This window comes from Orcinus orca, chromosome X (assembly GCF_937001465.1).
Source record: "Orcinus orca chromosome X, mOrcOrc1.1, whole genome shotgun sequence".
NCBI classification, from domain to species: domain Eukaryota; kingdom Metazoa; phylum Chordata; class Mammalia; order Artiodactyla; family Delphinidae; genus Orcinus; species Orcinus orca.
In genome coordinates, this window is record NC_064580.1 from 59,141,826 (window position 1) to 59,163,231 (window position 21,406).

Consider the following 21,406-nt stretch of genomic DNA (forward strand, 5'->3'; position numbering starts at 1 on the left):
ACCAATGTTAATCTCGTCATCAGTCAGAGTGTCTCCAATGAAATCAAACTGAAAGGACTGCAACGTTTGGGAAAATTTCTGAACAGCAGAGGAGTAATCTGTAAAGGAAGGGAAACAGGAGAAATGGTCAATACTGCTGCCTTTTGTCTGATTTCCTCATCTCTGTTAGAGCAGACAGGAGAAAAACAAAGGGAAGTGCTCCTAGCAGGTAGCAAGTTGCATTGCAAGACGTTAAACCAAAGACCAGACCTTCAGTAGAAAATTTGAGCAACTAAAACCACACATTAAAGATGAAGTAGGGCAGCTTAGTGAAGTCCTTTGTTTAAGTCATGGTACATGTTTTATATTCAATCCCTGTCCTATATGACCTGTTCTACCCAAAGCCTGTAAGACCTAAAGCTACTTAGTTGTACTCCTAAGAGAGTCTCCTTAAGCTTTATTGAGTGCCTATTATGGACAATGGACTAGACGTTTTCTTACCTCTACCAAAGAAATATCCACAATAATTGTACAAAGAAAAAAATAACTCCAGGTTCCAGAGCTATCTGGAAGAGCTGTAACTAGAAGCCCGGTGGTCTGTCTGCATCTCTAGGGCATTTCCCATGACAACATAGGTAGTAACAGCTGGACATTTTACACATTAACCAGATGGCAGCCTGGGTTAAGATACTATCTGGCAGAGGGACAAATTTAACTTGCTCACAGAGTATGCACTAAGGGACCTAAAATAAGGAGATAATTGATGAAAAATTGAGGGTGGTATGGCCAGACAGATGTTTTTATTTTTGGTCAATGATTTTGAATTTTATTACACAGAAGTTTAATGATGATATAAAATTAAATCATAATTAGCTACGCTTTTGACAAATTATCCTTATTGAAATTTTTAAAATATGACATTCACCGGTATATCCAGCCAAACCTCCAATCTTGCTATGCCAAGAGTGGTTCTCAGGCCAGCAGTATCATCATCACCTGGGAGCTTGATAGAAATACACATTCCCAGGTCACACCCCAGACCTACAAAATCAGAAACTGCATTTTTATATAATCCCTAGGGGATTCATATGCTCTTTAGAGTTTGAGGAGCACTGCTGTCACCAACTAAAGTAACACATTAAGACCATATTCTACGAAAGATCAAGCTTCTTGGTAATTTTTGGCCCCCTTTTCCTATTTCTTCTTTCACTCCTTAGCTTCATCATCCTCCACCTTCATATCTATCAGATATACAAGCTACTGAAAGTTTCTGCTCTCACTCTAACAGAAAGGGAGACAATGCAAACAACAGTCCTTTCAATGAAAAGTTATCATGGTTAGGCTATCATGGTTAAAAACAATAAAACATGCTTAGGCATTTGTCTGGAGCAGATAAACATGCCAAGAATTTTATTACCTTCTTGCCTATGTCCCATTTTCAGGAGTACTTATTTTTAGTATTTAGATCCTTGACCCTCTGAACACATAATTGGCAATAATAACAACAATAATAATAATACTTTACAGAGATTGGAAACTGCAGACCAGGTTACCATTTGTTTTCAAATTTCCACATTTTAGAATCACATTTTCCACTTCAAATCAGGCCATATAAATGTGAGAGGAGCATGCACACCCTGCCTTCCACTTTTCATCAGCAAAGAGAACACAAAACTGCCTCCATATCTGGAAAACTTTTCTCTGGCCTCTTTGGCCAGCAGCAAAAAAAATGCAAGGCCAGAGTTTCCCATGTGCTCTGTTTTACTCAGGGAAATTATATATGATATTCATTGTACTGTCCTTTCACAAATACCAGGATTTTGTAAATTGAGCTGAGCAAGGTACAGTTATAAATCACTCCTCATTTAGAATTATATGAACATTTTAGAAACCACAAATATTATGATTTTCAACATTTATAGTATTTTGTAAGTAAAGGCATGGAGTGAGAAAGGAGTTATATTCATTCCCTTTCTCATTATTTGCACCAACACTCTTCTCCAGATTTCTTGGACTTCAAAACACTACCTTACATCTGCACAGAGCCTGAAAATGTTTATGAAGGACTTTGCACAAACACTTTTCATTTACTCTTCCCAAGTACCTAAAGGTAGGTATTACTATCCTCACCTTATAAACAAACCCAAAAAATGAGACCATGAAGCAAATCACATGCACAAAAATACAAACACAAATTAACAGCTCTTCATGGAAAGAAGGTCTCATTTATTTGGCCTCTGTACTGAGGGAAATGCCAGGAAAGACATATAGTTTAGATTAATGTGTTGGGTGACTTCCTGACTACAAAGAATCAACACATAACCTAGAAATGCTTATCATGGATGGGACATTTATTTCTTTATCGTCCTAAAATTCGCTGCACCACTCCAAACCATGTAAATTCATCCTTATATCCTCCCTGATACTGCCCCACCCCCACCCACAAGGCCACTATCTCATAATTTTTCAAGCTATCTTTGTCAGTTCTCCCTCAATCACCTTCTTATTTATTCGTGTGTCTTCTATGATGTTTTTCCCTCATCTTTTCCTAGCTCATTTTAGAATGTAGTTGGATAGTGCCTTTTAGGCAATTGAAGCTTCCAGGGAATGAGGCAGAATATAAACGGGATCGATTAGTTAACTAATTCATATTATATAGATCCCAATTTGGTTTCTATCATTATAGTTTTCTACAGAATCATACGGAATATCCTCTTTTATTTCCAACTTATTTAAGTCTGCAGGATGTCTTGGTAATTCATGAATCAGTAATTCATTCTTCTTGTTACTAAGTAGTATCCTATTGTGTAAATATACCATAATTCATTCATTCATCTATTCAGGGACTTTTGTGATGTTTCTAGCCTTTCACTATTATGAATAAAAACTGCTATAAACACTCATGTAAAATTCTTTCTGAGACATATGTTTTCACTTCTCCCAAGGAGTGCACCCTAGGAGCTCAATGAATGTGTTTTACAGTTAGTTGCTAAATGTATATTAAACTATATAAGAAAAGGTTAAACTGTCTTCCAAAGCCATTGTACCATTTTGTATTCTTATCAACAATGTATGAGAATTTCAGTTGATCCACATACTTTCCAGCATCTGGTTATTTACTTCTTAATTTTAATTTTAGCCATTCTAATGGGTGTGTAGTGGTATTTCACTATAGTTTTAATTTGCATTTTCCTGATGACTAATGGTGCTGAGTATCTTATCATGTACTTATCGGACATTTGTAATAATTTTTCTTACAAAGGGTCTGTTCAAATTTTTGCTTGTTTTATGATTGAGTTGTTTATTTTCTTATTATTGAGCTATAAAATTTCTTTATATATTCTGGATCCAAGTATTTTGTCTCATATATATATATATATATATATCTATCTCACAAGTACTATATAAATTAACTAAAGCTTAACAATCTAAGGGTTGTATATTCAAGACAAAAGAGTGAATCTTCATAAAAACAGTGAATTTTGTGATATATTAAGTTATTCTAATCAAATCACCTTCTTTCCAGCTCTGCAATCTCTGCAATAACGCTAAAAACCAACAGTCTCGGGCTTCCCTGGTGGCGCAGTGGTTAAGAGTCCGCCTGCCGATGCAGGGGACACGGGTTCGTGCCCCGGTCCGGGAAGATCCCACGTGCCGGGGAACGGCTGGGCCCGTGAGCCATGGCCGCTGAGCCTGCGCATCCGAAGCCTGTGCTCCACAACGGGAGAGGCCACAACAGTGTGAGGCCCGCGTACCGCAAAAAAAAAAAAAAAAAAAAAAAAACCAACAGTCTCACAACTACAGTATCTATGAAAACCAACAGTTTGGCAGCCACTGGAGAGGGCAGAACTGAGCTGGAGGTTCACAAGGCCCCACTCTCAGAGAATGATTACTATTTGTCCAGTCTGACAGGTACAGAAAGCTCCATTCTTAGAGTTTGTCTTTGCTTCTCTTAATGCAAAGTTCATTCTGTGTAAACTATGCTGCCATTGGAGCATTTACAAAAACAATCATCTGAAATTGTTTAAGATTGTGGTGACCTGAAGTGATGTACAAACTGGACTTATAAAGTGGCTGAACAAAACACCTGCTAAGAAAAAAAAAGAATGACAAATTAGAGAAAGACATACTCATAGGGGTCTTTGCAAAGCTGAAAACTATTCCAAGAAATCTAGAAAGACACATACATGCAAAGAAATGTATGCACACTCAGGGTTGTGTGTTTGCCCACAGAAGACTTGAAAAGGCCTTAATCTCTCTCTTCTGCCTGAATTTGAGGCCCTGTACAAGCAAGGAGAGAATGGTAAGGCAGCATTGTAAATTTACTGCCCAAATGTTGAAGGCATGCCTTAAAACACACACAAAGCCTTTCAGCAAAAGCTGGGAGACTTACTGGTTAAAATTGTTTAATAAAATCACTGTCCAATCATTAGCAGAACACTAAGCTAAGCTATCAAAGACTTCAGTGGCTTCACACAACAAAAAGTACAGACTTTAAGACAGATATAGTCCAGGAGGTCAAAAAACAAAGAACAATAAGAGTCACTTATTACAAACCCTGGGAGGGAGACAGAATCTAATCTTCAGAGTTGTCACATTATATTTTTCTAAATGTACCCTTTTGAACAAGAAATTAGGAGTCACACAGAGAATACTGCCCCATACTCAAGAAAAAAAACAGGTTATCGATAGAAACTATTCAGGAGGAAGCCCAGACACCGGACTTTCAAAAAAAAAAGATTTTGAATTAGCTATTTTAAATATGTTCAAAGAATTAAACTAAACCATGCCTAATAACTAAAGGAGAGAATAAGAATGATGTGTCACCAAATAAAAAATAAAAATAGAGTGTTGGAGATATTTTTAAAAGAGCCAATTAAACCTTCTGTAGTTAAAAAATACAAGGAGGGCTTCCCTGGTGGCGCAGTGGTTGAGAGTCCGCCTGCCGATGCGGAGGACGCAGGTTTGTGCCCTGGTCCGGGAGGATCCCACATGCCGTGGAGTGGCTGGGCCTGTGAGCCATGGCCGCTGACCCTGCGCGTCCAGAGCCTGTGCTCTGCAACGGGAGAGGCCACAGCAGTGAGAGGCCCGCGTACCAAAAAAAAAAAAAAATAGTACAAGGAATCAATAGTAAAGATCAATAAAACTAAAAGCTGGTTCTTTGAGAAGATGAATAAAATTGATAAACCATTAGCTGCATTCATCAGGGTAAAACGGGAGAAGACTCAAATCAACAGAATTTGAAATGAAAAAGAAGTAACAAATGACACCACAGAAATACAAAGGATCATGAGAGATTACTACAAGCAACTATGTGCCAATAAAATGGACAACCTGGAAGAAATGGACAAATTCTTAGAAAAGCAAAACCTTCCAAGACTGAATCAGGAAGAAATCGAAAATACAAACAGACCACTCAAAAGCACTGAAATTGAAACTGTGATTAAAAATCTTCCAACAAACAAAAGTGGAGGACCAGGTGGCTTCACAGACAAATTCTATTAAAAATTTAAAGAAGAGTTAATATCCATCCTTCTCAAACTCTTCCAAAATACAGGAAAGGGAGGACCACTCCCAAACTCATGCTATGAAGCCACCATCACACCAATACCAAAACCAGACAAAGACGTCATGAAAAAAGAAAATTACAGGCCAATATCACTGATAAACATAGATGCAAAAATCCTCAACAAAATACTAACAAACAGAATCCAACAGCACATTAAAAGAATCATATACCATGAGCAAGACGGGATTCCCCCTGGAATGCAAGGATTCTTCAATATACACAAATCAATCAATGTGAAATACCATATTAACAAACTGAAGGATAAAAGCCATATGACAATCTCAATAGATGCAGAAAAAGCTTTCAACAAACTTCAATACCCATTTGTGATAAAAACTCTCCAGAAACTGGGCATAGAGGGAACCAAACACAACATAATAAAGGCCATATATGACAAACCCACAGCCAACGTCATTCTCAATGGTGAAAAACTGAAACCATTTCCTCTAAGATCAGGAACAAGACAAGAGTGCACACTCTCACCAATATTATTCAACATAGTTTTGGAAGTCTTACCACAGCAATTAGAGAAGTAAAAGAAATAAAAGAATCCAAACTGGAAAAGAAGAAGTAAAACTGTCACTGTTTGCAGATGACATGATCCGATACATAGAGAATCCTAAAGATGCTACCAGAAAACTACTAGAGCTAATCAATGAATTTGGTAAAGTGGCAGGATACAAAATTAATGCACAGAAATCTCTGGCATTCCTATACACTAATGATGAAAAATCTGAAAGTGAAATCAAGAAAACACTCCCATTTACCATTGCAACAAAAAGAATAAAATATCTAGGAATAAACCTACCTAAGGAGACAAAAGACCTGTATGCAGAAAATTATAAGACACTGATGAAAGAAATTAATGATACAAATAGATGGAGAGATATACCATGTTCTTGGATTGGAAGAATCAACATTGTGAAAATGACTCTACTACCCAAAGCAATCTATAGATTCAATGCAATCCCTATCAAACTACCACTGGCATTTTTCACAGAACTAGAACAAAAAATTTTGCAATTTGTATGGAAACACAAAAGACCCCGAGTAGCCAAAGCAATCTTGAGAACGAAAGAAGGAACTGGAGGAATCAGGCTCCCTGACTTCAGACTATACTACAAAGCTACAGTTATCAAGACGGTATGGTACTGGCACAAAAACAGAAAGATAGATCAATGGAACAGGATAGAAAGCCCAGAGATAAACCCATGCACATATGGACACCTTATCTTTGATAAAGGTAGCAGGAATGCACAGTGGAGAAAGGACAGCCTCTTCAATAAGTGGTGCTGGGAAAACTGGACAGGTACATGTAAAAGTATGAGATTAGATCACTCCCTAACACCATACACAAAAATAAGCTCAAAATGGATTAAAGACCTAAATGTAAGGCCAGAAACTATCAAACTCTTAGAGGAAAACATAGGCAGAACACTCTATGACATAAATCACAGCAAGATCCTTTCTGACCCACCTCCTAGAGTCATGGAAATAAAAACAAAAATAAACAAATGGGACCTAATGAAACTTCAAAGCTTTTGCACAGCAAAGGAAACCATAAACAAGACCAAAAGACAACCCTCAGAATGGGAGAAAATATTTGCAAATGAAGCAACTGACAAAGGATTAATCTCCAAAATTTACAAGCAGCTCATGCAGCTCAATAACAAAAAAACAAACAACCCAATCCAAAAATGGGCAGAAGACCTAAATAGACATCTCTCCAAAGAAGATATACAGACTGCCAACAAACACATGAAAGAATGCTCAACATCATTAATCATTAGAGAAATGCAAATCAAAACTACAATGAGATATCATCTCACACCAGTCAGAATGGCCATCATCAAAAAATCTAGAAACAATAAATGCTGGAGAGGGTGTGGAGAAAAGGGCACCCTCTTGCACTGCTGGTGGGAATGTGAATTGGTTCAGCCACTATGGAGAACAGTATGGAGGTTCCTTAAAAAAGTACAAATAGAACTACCATATGACCCAGCAATCCCACTACTGGGCATATACCCTGAGAAAACCAAAATTCAAAAAGAGTCATGTACCAAAATGTTCATTGCAGCTCTATTTACAATAGCCCGGAGATGGAAACAACCTAAGTGCCCGTCATCGGATGAATGGATAAAGAAGATGTGGCACATATATACAATGGAATATTACTCAGCCATAAAAAGAAACGAAATTGAGCTATTTGTAAGGAGGTGGATAGACCTAGAGTCTGTCATACAGAGTGAAGTAAGTCAGAAAGAAAAAGACAAATACCGTATGCTAACACATATATATGGAATTTAAGAAAAAAAATGTCATGAAGAACCTAGGGGTAAAGCAGGAATAAAGACGCAGACCTCCTAGAGAACGGACTTGAGGTTATGGGGAGGGGGAAGGGTGAGCTGTGACAGGGCGAGAGAGAGTCATGGGCATATACACACTAACAAACGTAGTAAGGTAGATAGCTAGTGGGAAGCAGCCGCATGGCACAGGGATATTGGCTCGGTGCTTTGTGACAGCCTGGAGGGGTGGGATAGGGAGGGAGACGCAAGAGGGAAGACATATGGGAACATATGTTTATGTATGACTGATTCACTTTGTTATAAAGCAGAAACTAACACACCATTGTAAAGCAATTATACCCCAATAAAGATGTTAAAAAAAAAAATTGTACCTTCAGCTAAAAAAAAAAAAAAAAAAAAAAGAATACCTGCCATCTAGCAGCCATAAGACTGCAGCCACTCTCTACAGTGAGCCCTGAGGAAACTCAGGATGTGAAAACTTGCCCCAGATACCTGAGGTGCATAACAAAGGAATGATTTCAGTGAGCCCAGACTCTTGCACCTTCCCATAAATAGAAAAAGCACTAAATTCCTTAACTTGACATATCTGGTTTTCTTTAATTAACAATAATCTTTTGATGTTTAGTCTACCTGCCTTTTGTTGCACAACTTCTATATAACCTGGCTCCCCCTCTAGCCTCCTCAGAGCAGTTTCTCAGAGCTATCTGAAATGCTGTCTCCCAGGCTTCAGTCCTCATTTTGCCCCGAATAAAACTTAACTTGCAACCCTTACGTTGTGCATTTTTTGTCAACAATTATGGCAACCATGAAGGGACCCAGAGTGGACTTCTCTCCTTCACCTGAACTCTATGAGGAATCAAAGCCTTGGTACCAGCAGAGGCCCCTTGCACCCGTCGGGCTCCTTGGAGAGTCCAGACGAATTTGGGTACATCTCTCCTGGTTCTCAGATCTCCAATGCTGGTTGAACATCCTGAGTTTTATTTGGTGGTATATAGCAGGTACCTACCCCTGCCCAGTTGAAAGATACTGGGCTGGGGTGGGGGGAGCAGCTGAAAGATACCAGGGAATACCCACCCAGGTGAAAGATACTGGGGAGGGAGGTGCTGGTTGAAAGATACCAGGGTTTGCTTAGTTTTAAGAGACTGAGTGGTCTTGGCTGAGTGGTTAGGTAAGTGGCTGATCTGACACTTTTCCTCAGTTCAGCTGCCTTAATAGAATTTGTCAAGATAAAAATGAAGATATAACATGAAAGCAATGCTCCAAAGAAAAGGGACAAGACTCCTCCCAGCCGGTTACAGCTTTCTCAGGCGACTAAGAAATTTACGGGAGTGGTGGAGGCAGAGGCCTCATATCATGCAGTGGTCCCATAGGGAAACCCTCTCATTAATTAAAACACTTGCTTAGGGCTTCCCTGATGGCGCAGTGGTTGAGAGTCCGCCTGCCGATGCAGGGGACACGGGTTCGTGCCCCGGTCCGGGAGGATCCCACATGCCGTGGAGCGGCTGGGCCCGTGAGCCATGGCCGCTGAGCCTGCGCGTCGGGAGCCTGTGCTCCGCAACGGGAGAGGCCACAACAGTGAGAGGCCCGCGTACCACACAAAAATTTTAAAAAATAAAAAAAAAACACTTGCTCATCCAGGGGCTGCAGATAAGAATTGGCCATTCAGAAATCTGAGCACCCAGTGGTCTTAGACCACTGAAGGGAGACACTGAGACACATAAAAGCACTGAAACAACTCTAGGGTGATACCTAGAGGACTCAAGCTCACAAGCAGCACACTGGCCCACCACACAACTTCATTAGTAAATTTTATCCCTGACAAATTCAACTTAAAATGGGAAATAGAATCTCTCAAACACAGAAACAAGGGGCGTCAGAAAACCAACCTCCGACTAACACCCCAGACAGATTCATGTATAACACTGTACGGAGCTCATACTTGCAAGTACCTAGTTAACTGGGGAAATTATACTAAAGGAGATCTGAACCTAAAATGGCCAAATTGGGGTTCTTCTGATATTCCAAAATTGCTATTTTTGCGCACACAGTTAAAAAAAGCCTGCCACAAGATCAAACAGACTGAATGGAATGCTTATTTTGATTGGTACCTAGAAGCTTCTAATAGAGGAAATGATAGAGTAACTTTTTGCAACAATATCAGAACTAAAAAAGGCTGCTAGCACCCTGTCTCTGACTCTGTCTCTCCCTCTGCTCCTCCCATGTATCCTCTTCTATCAGAATTGCTTGGCCCAGATGCTACCTCTTTTTCTCTTCCAACTCTTCCACCTCCTGCTGCTCCCTCTTCCCCAGCAAAGGAAGATAAAAAAGTCAGAAGTGATTATAGCTCCCTTTAATGAGAAACCTATTACAGGGAGAGGTGAGCCATCCTCGGTGCTTATGTACACATCATGGACCTGAGCAGAACCTAGAGCCTTGGCTAAAGAATTTCCGGATCTGAGTCAGGATCCACTGGAATTTGCTAAGGAATGTGAGTTAACCATCCAGACCTATAAGCCTGGGTTTTCAATTTTATATCAATTGGTATTTACTTAATTGGAAATTAAAGGAAATCTCGCCCTACTGTCTTTCAGATGTAAATGTTCTACCTGATCTTTCTAGTACGTTCCCTGTGTGTGTGTGCCTGTGTGTGTGTGTGTGTGTGTGTGTGTGTGTATGTATGTGCTTTGAAAACTTGATCTCTGCCATACTGTTTGAGAGTAAACTCTCCAGATTTTACTTAGATTACATTCTCCCCCACTCTCTTATGGGGAAGCCTCTTGCATCTTAATAGTTTGAATCAGTATATATATACTTTATTAATGGCCAAATGATGGATCCTTTTAAAATTGGAGAAACTAACAAATTTGTGAATCTAGAGCACTCTCATTATAAACAGCTGTTTTATTGGTACCTATAAAAACAAAAAAAATCAAATTAAAGGTGGAAAAAAGAAATATATCTAATGATTAACCTAAGAAATTCTTTAGTTTAAAACAAGTAAGAAAAACTGGTTTGGGAAGCTTCATTTGTGGTCTGTGCTTTCCCTCAATGGGTCTTACAGATGCTAATAAAAGCATTACAATAATTAATGTTAACAGGAAAAATCCTGTAAGGAAAATCTAGATACTATTTCCAACAAGATAGAAATTTTAAAGGAATTATCTCGAATAAAGAAATATTTAGATGGTTATTTAAAATGGGATAAATAAAATGGACGTTTATGTAATTAAAACACAAGGTTTTGATATTACTACATTACCTAAGGTTAAATGGGCCAGAAGGAACCCCATACTAGTCCCCAACATTAAAAGCCAAACAAGTCTGTTCTATTTATCCCAGTTTTAAAATATATTTAAGGGGCTAGAAAAAAATTTTTTCTTTACACCAAGATACCTGACCAACGATTATTTGGGACAACAATTAGGCCAAAGGGTCTGAGTTCATTGGCTCAAGCCCACTCTGGGGATCCCAGAGCCTGTAACAGGGAAGAGCAAATTCTGACTCCATGTTGGTTCTGTTTCTTTTACTTTAACCTTTGCTTTTTGTTCCTTTTGTTAGTATTATAATCACTGTCTATAGCTGTAAGCATACATAATGGCCTGCAACAGGGAACCTTGCCCCTCTGCCTGACTGTTAAACTAAAAGGCCTTTGTTCAGCTCTCAGAGAGACATTCTGACCCTGCCCACCTGTGAATGGCTGCAGAAAAGAAGAAATTAACGTATCCCCTCACCAGTGTAGACCAAGCAAGGAGATATCTTGCAAGATAAATGGCCTTTTTACTTTACTCCCTCACCTCCATTCCCTCTCTGTTCTATAAAAGTATCTGACATCCAGACCCTGATAAGATGTTTTTTTGGGTACACTAGTCCGCCATCTTCTCAGTCTGCCTGCTTTCCAAATAAAGTCACTATTCCTTGCCTCAACACCTCGTCTCCTGATTTATTGGCCTGTTGTGCCAGGCCAACAAGCAAAGCGAGCTAGGACTCGGTAACAAGACTTTTATATAAAAATAGATAAAATGGACAGGGAACAAAAAGAAGAAAAACTCCTAGAACTCCTCCTGTAAGCTTGTTGATTGGACCCTAATGAAAAGTAAAGTTAAAGGTATAAAGTTGACAGAAATGAGATGAAAGTATATAAAATTGGTATATATAAATGAGCTTTATATAAGATGGATACATCTTTTTTGGTTAATTATATTGGGGGATAGGCATGTTTCACTGGGAAATACTTCCCCTGCATGGACTTATAAGACAAGGCATATAAATCTTCCCCTCAGGAAATATTAATTGAACGTACTAAAAGACACCAATAGGGTTACTTGAGCCATACAAATAAGGAAAACTGGGAACTAACATTAAAGAGCTAATAAAAATAAAAATAGTGATTTTGCTCTGGGTTTAACTTGTAAACTCAGAAAGAAGGTCTTTGCTGAATGCCTTATACAAACCTTTGAAGGCATGATAAACTAAACTCTAAAGTTCTACAACATAGAACTCATAAAATAAGTTAGAAATCTTGTCACTGATAAAATCTTTTAGTATCTTATGGGTGACAGACCTGTTCTTTGGGAAACTAAAAGCAACCATCTTTCTCTTGCAAATCTCTACAAACCAGGCCACAAGGACCTGAGACTGAGCCTAATTAGGTCAATCTGGCAAGACCTGAAACCAAGGGGAAAACAATGGCAAAGTGGCACTTTTAAAATTCAAACCACCGGGAATGCTCCCTCAGCCAATCTTTACAAACAGTAAAGCCTTAGTCATCTAAGCAAGCAACTTTAATGTGTTCCAACTGTTCTTTGTAAACTAGTAAGTTTATATTGTAATACCTGATTCATAACTAAGTTTTTTTTTAATGAAGCCATGAGATCTCTAGTTTTGCCTGTTTATGTCTGTGTACACATTATACATATGATATATCTCTACCTCTGGAAAGTATTATGAAAATTGAATTTATAAGAGCTCTATTTAATATTTTTTAAAAAGCACTTACAAATAAAGAAACCGGCCAAAATGACTTTCAGGTTCACGTGAACTGGGAAATATTCAATATTAAGTTGACATCCGGTATTAAAGTTTGTTTGTTGATCTAATTAATATAGACATGCCGTTAGAGTCATCAATATTAAGTATAATACTTTATTGTACCTAGGTTTAATAGAAGTCAAATAAGACCTTATGTCTGTTGCAAGAAAAATAACTTGATATGATGAGTCTCTGAATGTAAATGAGATGAGAGCTTTTGGGTAAACTCTTTAAAAATAGATTTTAGAAATGTCTACTTAAAATTACCTCTTCAGATATCTGATAACTTCTAGAGTTGTGCTAATTTAAGTGCTGAAAGTTTATTGAATAGCTAGATAATTTCCAAAAAAAATGAGATACTGAGACATCAATTACTAAGTAGAGAAACTAAAGGTATTTAGGACTATTAATGACAATGTTTGGTGCCACCCTGAGATAGCCTCTATAAGAAAACAAATGTTTTTAGAAATTATCACTGGTATTTATGTTCATCAATGTACAGAATACTAATGTAAAAGACAGTTCACAATTGCTTACTTCTTAACTTTCACTAGAAATTAAGGTTTTTAAGAGTTGAGGATTCTAATTTAAACACATAATTAAAGTTAATACGAATAATATGGAAACACTTCAGTGTACAGTAGGAAAAGAGAATGTGTGTTTTTAGTAAAGAAGATATGAGGAATGGAATTACGTTTTATTGAGGGAAAAGAAAGAAAGTATGTCTTGATTTATTTGGATAGAAAAATAAGGGACAGGCTGATATGAAAACAGAAAGTGATGAAAGATTGTGGAAAGAAACCACGAGGGGAAAAAAAAGTTTTATGCATGGTCAGGATTAATTAAATTTAGATTGAAGTTAACTAAGTAAATAGATTTTGTTGTTAAGTAAGCTGGTACAAGACTGGGATTTGAACAAAGTTTCTTAGAGTGCTCCTTTTTGGTAATAGATTTTGTGAGTTTCTGTGCCCTTAAGTAATGTTTTTTAGACTTTGGTTAAATGAATAAGTATTGTTTCAGAGTGACCTGTTGTGTTTTAAAACCGTTTTGATATTTTTAACAAACTTACCAAATATTAAACTCCAACTAAAGCTCTTTTAGCCTCCAGCTGATTCTGGGCTGCTCTGAAGGAACGTCTCTGAGACATCTTAAAGAGGAATGTTAAACTAAGTTTATTTGGTATGTTTAATTACTTCAGAAAATTTGTCAAGTGATTGGAGATGAAACTTAGGTTGTAGTGTATGGATAAATGTCATTGATATAGATATTCCAAAATTGATATGGAATTCCTAACATCTGATATGCCCTGATATAATGTTATCAGTCAAAATTCTATTTATTCTAAAATGTTATATGTCACAGAAATATCCAAGTTTCCTACTAATTGCATTGTATTCTAATTTTTAAATCTTGCTATTTTAAGTTTTGTCTGGATGCTTTTACAAAATGAAGATTTTCAAGAAGACTCATAAAAAGAACTTTTTGTAACAAACATAAGTTTCTGATGGCCTTTAAATAATACCACTGAACTGTATAACAAATGACAGAAAACCTGAATACCTCATCCATATCAATAGGAATCAATTACATGGAACTGAATGAACTGATGAATATAATTTATAACTTTATGACTTTGGGAAATATACTAGCTTTACTCTTTGTTTTTCAGAAAAACTTTTTCTCTTACGTTATGACCTACAAGTTGATAAAGTATACCTTTGTAAAACAAAGATAAAACATTTATCTTTTTCTCTCTACCTAACCCTGCCAGAATTTGGCTTCTCCACCTGGCTCTCCTATGAACTTGATGGTTTATTGCAACTGAATTACAACTAATCAGTTTTTTTCTTCCTTTTTCTTTTTTTGGGCTGTGTTGGGTCTTCATTGCTGCATACAGGCTTTCTCCGGGTGTGGCGAGTGGGGGGCTACTCTTCATTGAGGTGTTCGCACTTCTCATTCTGGTGGCTTCTCTTGTTGTGGAGCATGGGCTCTAGGCACACAGGCTTCAGTAGTTGCAGCATGTGGGCTCAGTAGTTGTGGCAGGCGAGCCCTAGATGCGTAGGCTTCAGTAGTTGTGGCGTGTGGGCTCAGTAGTTGTGTCTCACGGGCTCTAGAGCACAGGCTCAGTAATTGTGGCACACGGGCTTAGTAGCTCTGCAGCATGTGGGATCTTACCAGACCAGGGATTGAACCCCTGTCCCCTGCATTGGCAGGCAGATTCTTAACCACTGTGCCACCAGGGAAGTCCCCTAATAATTGTTTTAATTTGCTCTTAGTTTCCAAATTGTTGATGATTTGTGTCTCCCTCCTGCACTATGTCTTTGTCAATATTACTAACTGCATTACTTATATCCTGTCTATTTTATAAGATGGTTGTCTCTTACAGTACTCAATGTGTAACCAGGCCTCCAACAAATTTGATGATGGCTAAACATCTTGAGAAAATAGATCACATTTGTGACTCATAAAATAATTTTAATAGTGTGATTCTAGATATGGGAAGAAGCAACAAAGGAAAATATTTCCTGTGTCATAGTAGATTAGTAAGACAGAGGACCCAGAGAATCTTTAACTGTCAACAGGGCCTAATCCAGAAATTAACACCTGGTGTGGGATAGCAACAAGAACTTTCGCCTGATCTAGGATGAGCCTCCCAGTACTGTGGGACAAAATTTGGTCATGAAATGTCTCCCAAACATTGGTTGAATTTCCAACCAAGAGAAGGGACTGATATATAGAATATTTAAACAAAGGATGTCACAGTCATCAACGATTGCATCCCGCCAATGTGAGCTGGTGAGTCCTGAGGAAACACAGGGCCAAAAATAATACCTGCCATTTGGCAGGCATCAGACTGCAGCCACTCCCTACAGTGAGCCTTGAGGAAACTCAGGATGTGAAAACACAGGATACTGGACCCAGATAGCTGAGGTGCATATCAAAGGAATGATTTCAGTGAGCCCAGACACTTGCACCTCCCCATAAATAGAAAAAGCACTAAATTCCTTAACTTGAGATATCTGGTTTTCTTTAATTAACAATAATCTTTTGATGTTTAATCTACCTGCCCTTTGTTACAAAACTTCTATATAACCAGGCTCCCTGCCACTCACCTCCTTGGAGCAGTTTCTCAGAGCTATCTGAAATGCTGTCTCCTGGGCAGCAGTCCTCATTTTGTCCCAAATAAAACTTGTAACTCTCACGTTGTGCTTTTTTTTTTTAAGTGAACAAGAGCAATGAAGCAAATATGACAGAATGTTCATCTTTAGGGGTAGGTCCAACAATGATTTTTATATGACCCTCTGTACTTTAAAATTTGCATTCATAAGAGACGTTCAAGATGGCGGAAGAGTAAGATGTGGTGATCAACTTCCTCTTCACAAATACATCAGAAATATATCTAAATGTGGACCAACTCCTACAGAACACCTACTGAATGCTGACAGAAGACCTCAGGCTTCCGAAAAGGCAAGACACTCCCCACGTACCCAGGTAGGGCAAAAGAAAAAAGAAACAACAGAGACAAAAGAATAGGGATGGACCTGCACCACTGGGAGGGAGCTGTGAAGGAGGAAAAGTTTCCACACACTAGGAAGCCCCTTCACTGGAGGACACGGGGGTGGCAGGGGGGGAAGCTTCAGAGCCACAAAGGAGAGCACAGCAACAGGGGTGCAGCGGGCAAAAGTGGAGAGATTCCTGCACAGAGGATTGGCGCCGACCAGCACTCACCAGCCCCAGAGGCTTGTCTGCTGACCTGCCAGGGCTGAGGGCGGCTGGGAGCTCAGGCTCGGGCTTCAGAGGTCAGATCCCAGGGAGAGGACTGGGTTTGGCTGTGTGAACACAGCCTGAAGGGGGCAATTGCGCCACAGATAGCTGGGAGGGAGTCCGGGAAAAAGACTGGACCTGCCTAAGAGGCAAGAGACCATTGTTTCAGGGTGCAGGAGGAGAGGGGATTCAGAGCACAGCCTAAACAAGCTCCAGAGATGGGTGCGAGCTGTGGGTACCAGTGCAGACACCAGAGACGGGCATGAAACACTAAGGCTGCTGCTGCAGCCACCAAGAAGCCTATGTGCAAGCACAGGTCACTATCCACACCTCCCCTCCCGGAAGTCTGTGCAGCCCGACACTGCCAGGGTCCCATGATCCAGGGACAACTTCCGGGGTAGAACACATGGCATGCCTCAGGCTGTTGCAACATCACGCCAACCTCTGCTGCCACAGGCTCAACCCACATTCTGTACCCCACCCTCCCCCCACCTGAGTGAGCCAGAGCCCCTTAATCATTTGTTACTTTAACCCAGCCCTGTTTGGGTGGTGAATATATGCCCTCAGGCGACCTACACACAGAGGCGGGTCCAAATCTAAAGCTGAACCTCTGGAGCTGTATGAACAAAGAAGAGAAAGGGAAATTTTCCCCAGCAACCTCAGGAGCAGCAGATTAAATCTCCACAACCAGCTTGATGTACCCTGCATCTGTGGAATACCTGAATAGACAACAAATCATCCCAAAAGAGAGGCAGTGGACTTTGGGAGCAATGATAAATATATATTTTTTTCCTTCTTCTCTTTTTGTGAGTGTAAATGGGTATGCTTCTTTGTGTGATTTTGTTTGTATAGCTTTGCTTTTACCATTTGTCCTAGGGTTCTGTCTGTCCACTTTTCTTTTTTTTTAAGTATAGTTTTTAGCACTTGTTATCATTGGTGTATTTTTTTTTGGTTTCGTTGCTCTCTTCTTTCTTTTTTTCTCTCTTTTTTTATTACTTTCTAATTTTTTATTTCTAACAAATATTTTCTACTTTTTACTTTAATAACGTTATTTTATTTTGTTTTCTTTCTTTTTTTCTCCCTTTTCTTCTCAGCCACATGGCTGACAGGGTCTGGTGTCCCAGCCACAGGTCAGGCCTGTGCCACTGAGGTGGGAGAGCCAAGTTCAGGACATCGGTCCACCAAAGACCTCCTGGCTCCACGTACTATCAAATGGCAAAAGCTCTCCCACAGATCTCCATCTCAATGCTAAGAAGCACCTCCACTCAACGACCGGCAAGCTGCAGTGCTGGACACCCTATGCCAACCAAGTAGCAAGAAAGGAACAAAATGCCACCCACTAGCAGAGAGGCTGCCTAAAATCATAACAAGGTCACAGACAGCCCAAAACACACCACCGGACATGGTCCTGTGCACCAGAAAGACAAGATCCAGCCTCATCCACCAGAATACAGACACTAGTCCCCTCCACCAGGAAGCCTACACAAGCCACTGACATAACCTCACCCACTGGGGGCAGACACCAAAAACAACAGAAACTACGAACCTGCAGCCTACGAGAGGAGACCCCAAACACAGTAAACTAGGGCAAAATGAGAAGACAGACAAACACACAGCAGATGAAGAAGCAAGGTAAAAACCCACAAGACGAAACAAATGAAGAGGAAATACGCAGTCTACCTAAAAAAGAATTCACAGCAATGATAGTAAAGATGCTCCAAAATCTTGGAAATAGAATGGAGAAAATACAATAAATGATTAACAAGGACATAGAAGAACACAAGAGAAAACAAACAATGATGAATAACACAATAAATGAAATTAAAAATTCTCTAGAAGGAATCAATAGCAGAATAACTGAAGCAGAAGAAGGGACAAGTGACATGGAAGATAAAATAATGGAAATAACTACTGCAGAGCAGAATAAAGAAAACAGAATGAAAAGAATCGAGGACAGTCTCAGAGACATCTGTGACAATATTAAACACACCAACACTGGAATTACAGGGGTCCCAGAAGAAAAAGAGAAAAAGAAAGGGACTGAGAAAATATTTGAAGAGATTATACTTGAAAACTTCCCTATTATGGGAAAGGAAATACTAAATCAAGCCCAGGAAGTGCAGAGTCCCATACAGGATAAATCCAAGGAGAAAAATACCAAGACACATATTAATCAAACTATCAAAAAATAAATACAAAGAAAAATATTAAAAGCAGCAAGGGAAAAACAACAAATAACATACAAGGGAATCCCCATAAGGTTAACAACTGTTCTTTCAGCAGAAAATCTGTAAGCAAGAAGGGAGTGGCAGGACATATTTAAAGTGATGAAAGGGGAAAACCTACAACTAAGATTATTCTACCCAGCAAGGATCTCATTCAGATTCAACAGAGAAGTTAAAACCTTTACAGACAACCGAAAGCTAAGAGAATTCAGCACCACCAAAACAGCTTTATAACAAATGCTAAAGGAACTTCTCTAGGCAGAAAACACAAGGGAAGGAAAAGATCCACAATAACAAACCCAAAACAATTAAGAATATGGGAATAGGAACATACATATCGATAATTACTATAAATATAAATGGATTCAATGCTCCAACCAAAAGTCATAGACTGGCTGAATGTAACAAAAAAAATGACTCGTATATATGCTGTCTACAAGAGACCCACTTCAGCCCTACGGACACATATAGACTGAAAGTGAGGGGATGGAAAAAGATGTTCCATGCAAATGGAAATCAAAAGAAAGCTGGAGTAGCAATTCTCATATCAGACAAAATAGACTTTAAAATAAAGACTATTACAAGAGACAGAGAAGGACACTACATAATGATCAAGGGATCAATCCAGGAAGAAGATATAACAATTGTAAATATTTATGCACCCAACATAGGAGCACCTGAATGCATAAGGCAAATGCTAACAGCCATAAAAGGGGAAATCAACAGTAACACAACCATCGTAGGGGACTTTAACACCCCACTTTCACCAATGGACAGATCATTCAAAATGAAAATAAATAAGGAAACAAAAGCTTTAAATGATGCATTAAACAGGATGGACTTAATTGATATTTATAGGATACTCCATCCAAAAACAACAGAATACACTTTCTTCTCAAGTACTCATGGAATATTCTCCAGGATAGATCATATCTTGGATCACATATCAAGCCTTGGGAAATTTAAGAATATTGAAATCATATCAAGTATCTTTTCCTACAACAATGCTATGAGACTAGATGTCAGTTACAGGGAAAAAAAAACTGTAAATGATGCAAACACATGGAGGCTAAACAATACATTCCTTAATAACCAACAGATCACTGAAGAAATCAAAGAGTAATGCAAAAAATACCTAGAAAGAAATGACAATGAAAACACAACGAGCTGAAACCTATGGGATGCAGCAAAAGCAGTTCTAAGAGGGAAGTTTATAGCAATACAATCCTACCTCAAGAAACAAGAAACACCTCAAATAAACCACCTAAACTTACATCTAAAGCAATTAGAGAAAGAACAAAAACAACCCAACTTTAGCAGAAGGAAAGAAATCATAAAGATCAGATCAGAAATAAATGAAAAATAAATGAAGGAAATAGTAGCCATTATCAATAAAACTAAAAGCTGGTTGTTTGAGAAGATAAACAAAATAGATAAACCATTAGCTAGACTAATCAAGAAAAAAAGGGAGAAGACTCAAAGCAATATAATTAGAAATGAAAAAGCATAGGTACAACTGACACTGCAGAAATACAAAGGATCATGAGAGATTACTACAAGCACCTCTATGCCAATAAAATGGACAATCTGGAAGAAATGGACAAATTCTTATAAATGCATAACCCTACGAGACTGAACCAGGAAGAAATAGAAAATATGAACAGACCAATCACAAGCACTGAAATTGAAACTGTGATTAAAAATCTTCCAACACGGCTTTCCTGGTGGTGCAGTGATTGAGAGTCCGCCTGCCAATGCGTGGGACGCTGGTTCGTGCCCCGGTCCGGGAAGATCCCACAGGCCGCGGAGTGGCTGGGCCCATGAGCCATGGCTGCTCAGCCTGTGCATCCGGAGCCTGTGCCCTGCAACAGGAGAGGCCACAACAGTGAGAGGCCCAAGAACCGCAAAAAAAATAAAAATAAAAATCTTCCAACAAACAAAAGCCCAGGACCAGATGGCTTCACAGGGAAACTTTATCAAACATTTAGAGAAGAGCTAACACCTATCCTTCTCAAACTCTTCCAAAATATAGCAGAGGGAGAAACATTCCCAAACTCATTCCATGAGGCGACCATCAAGCTGATACCAAAACCAGACAAAAATGTCACAAAGAAAGAAAACTACAGGCCAATATCACTGATGAATATAGATGCAAAAATCCTCAGCAAATACTAGCAAATAGAATCCAACAGCACATTAAAAGGATCATACACCCTGATGAAGGGGGGTTGACCCCAGGAATGCAAGGTTTCTTCAATATACACAAATCAATCAATGTGATACACCATATTAACAAATTGAAGGAGATAAACCATATGATCATCTCAATCGATGCAGAGAAAGCTTTCAACAAAATTCAACATCGATTTATGATTAAAAAAACCCTCCAGAAAGTAGGCATAGAGTGAACTTTCCTCAACATAATAAAGGTCATATATGACAAACCCACAGCCAACATCGCCTTCAATGGTGAAAAACTGAAACCATTCCCACTAAGATCAGGAACAAGACAAGGTTGCCCACTCTCACCACTA

The 21,406-nt window shown here is 38.9% G+C and overlaps 1 protein-coding gene across 6 annotated transcripts in view; it reads right to left on the reverse strand.

The window, feature by feature from the left end:
* The window catches only part of OPHN1 (oligophrenin 1), a 603,167-nt gene that overhangs the window by 411,913 nt on the left and 169,848 nt on the right, over positions 1–21,406 (reverse strand). For all 6 annotated transcript variants that reach the window (XM_033439137.2, XM_033439136.2, XM_033439135.2 and 3 more), the window contains one exon: positions 3–98. In XM_033439137.2, the coding sequence (XP_033295028.1) occupies positions 3–98 (96 nt within the window). The remainder of the gene's footprint in view (positions 1–2; positions 99–21,406) is intronic.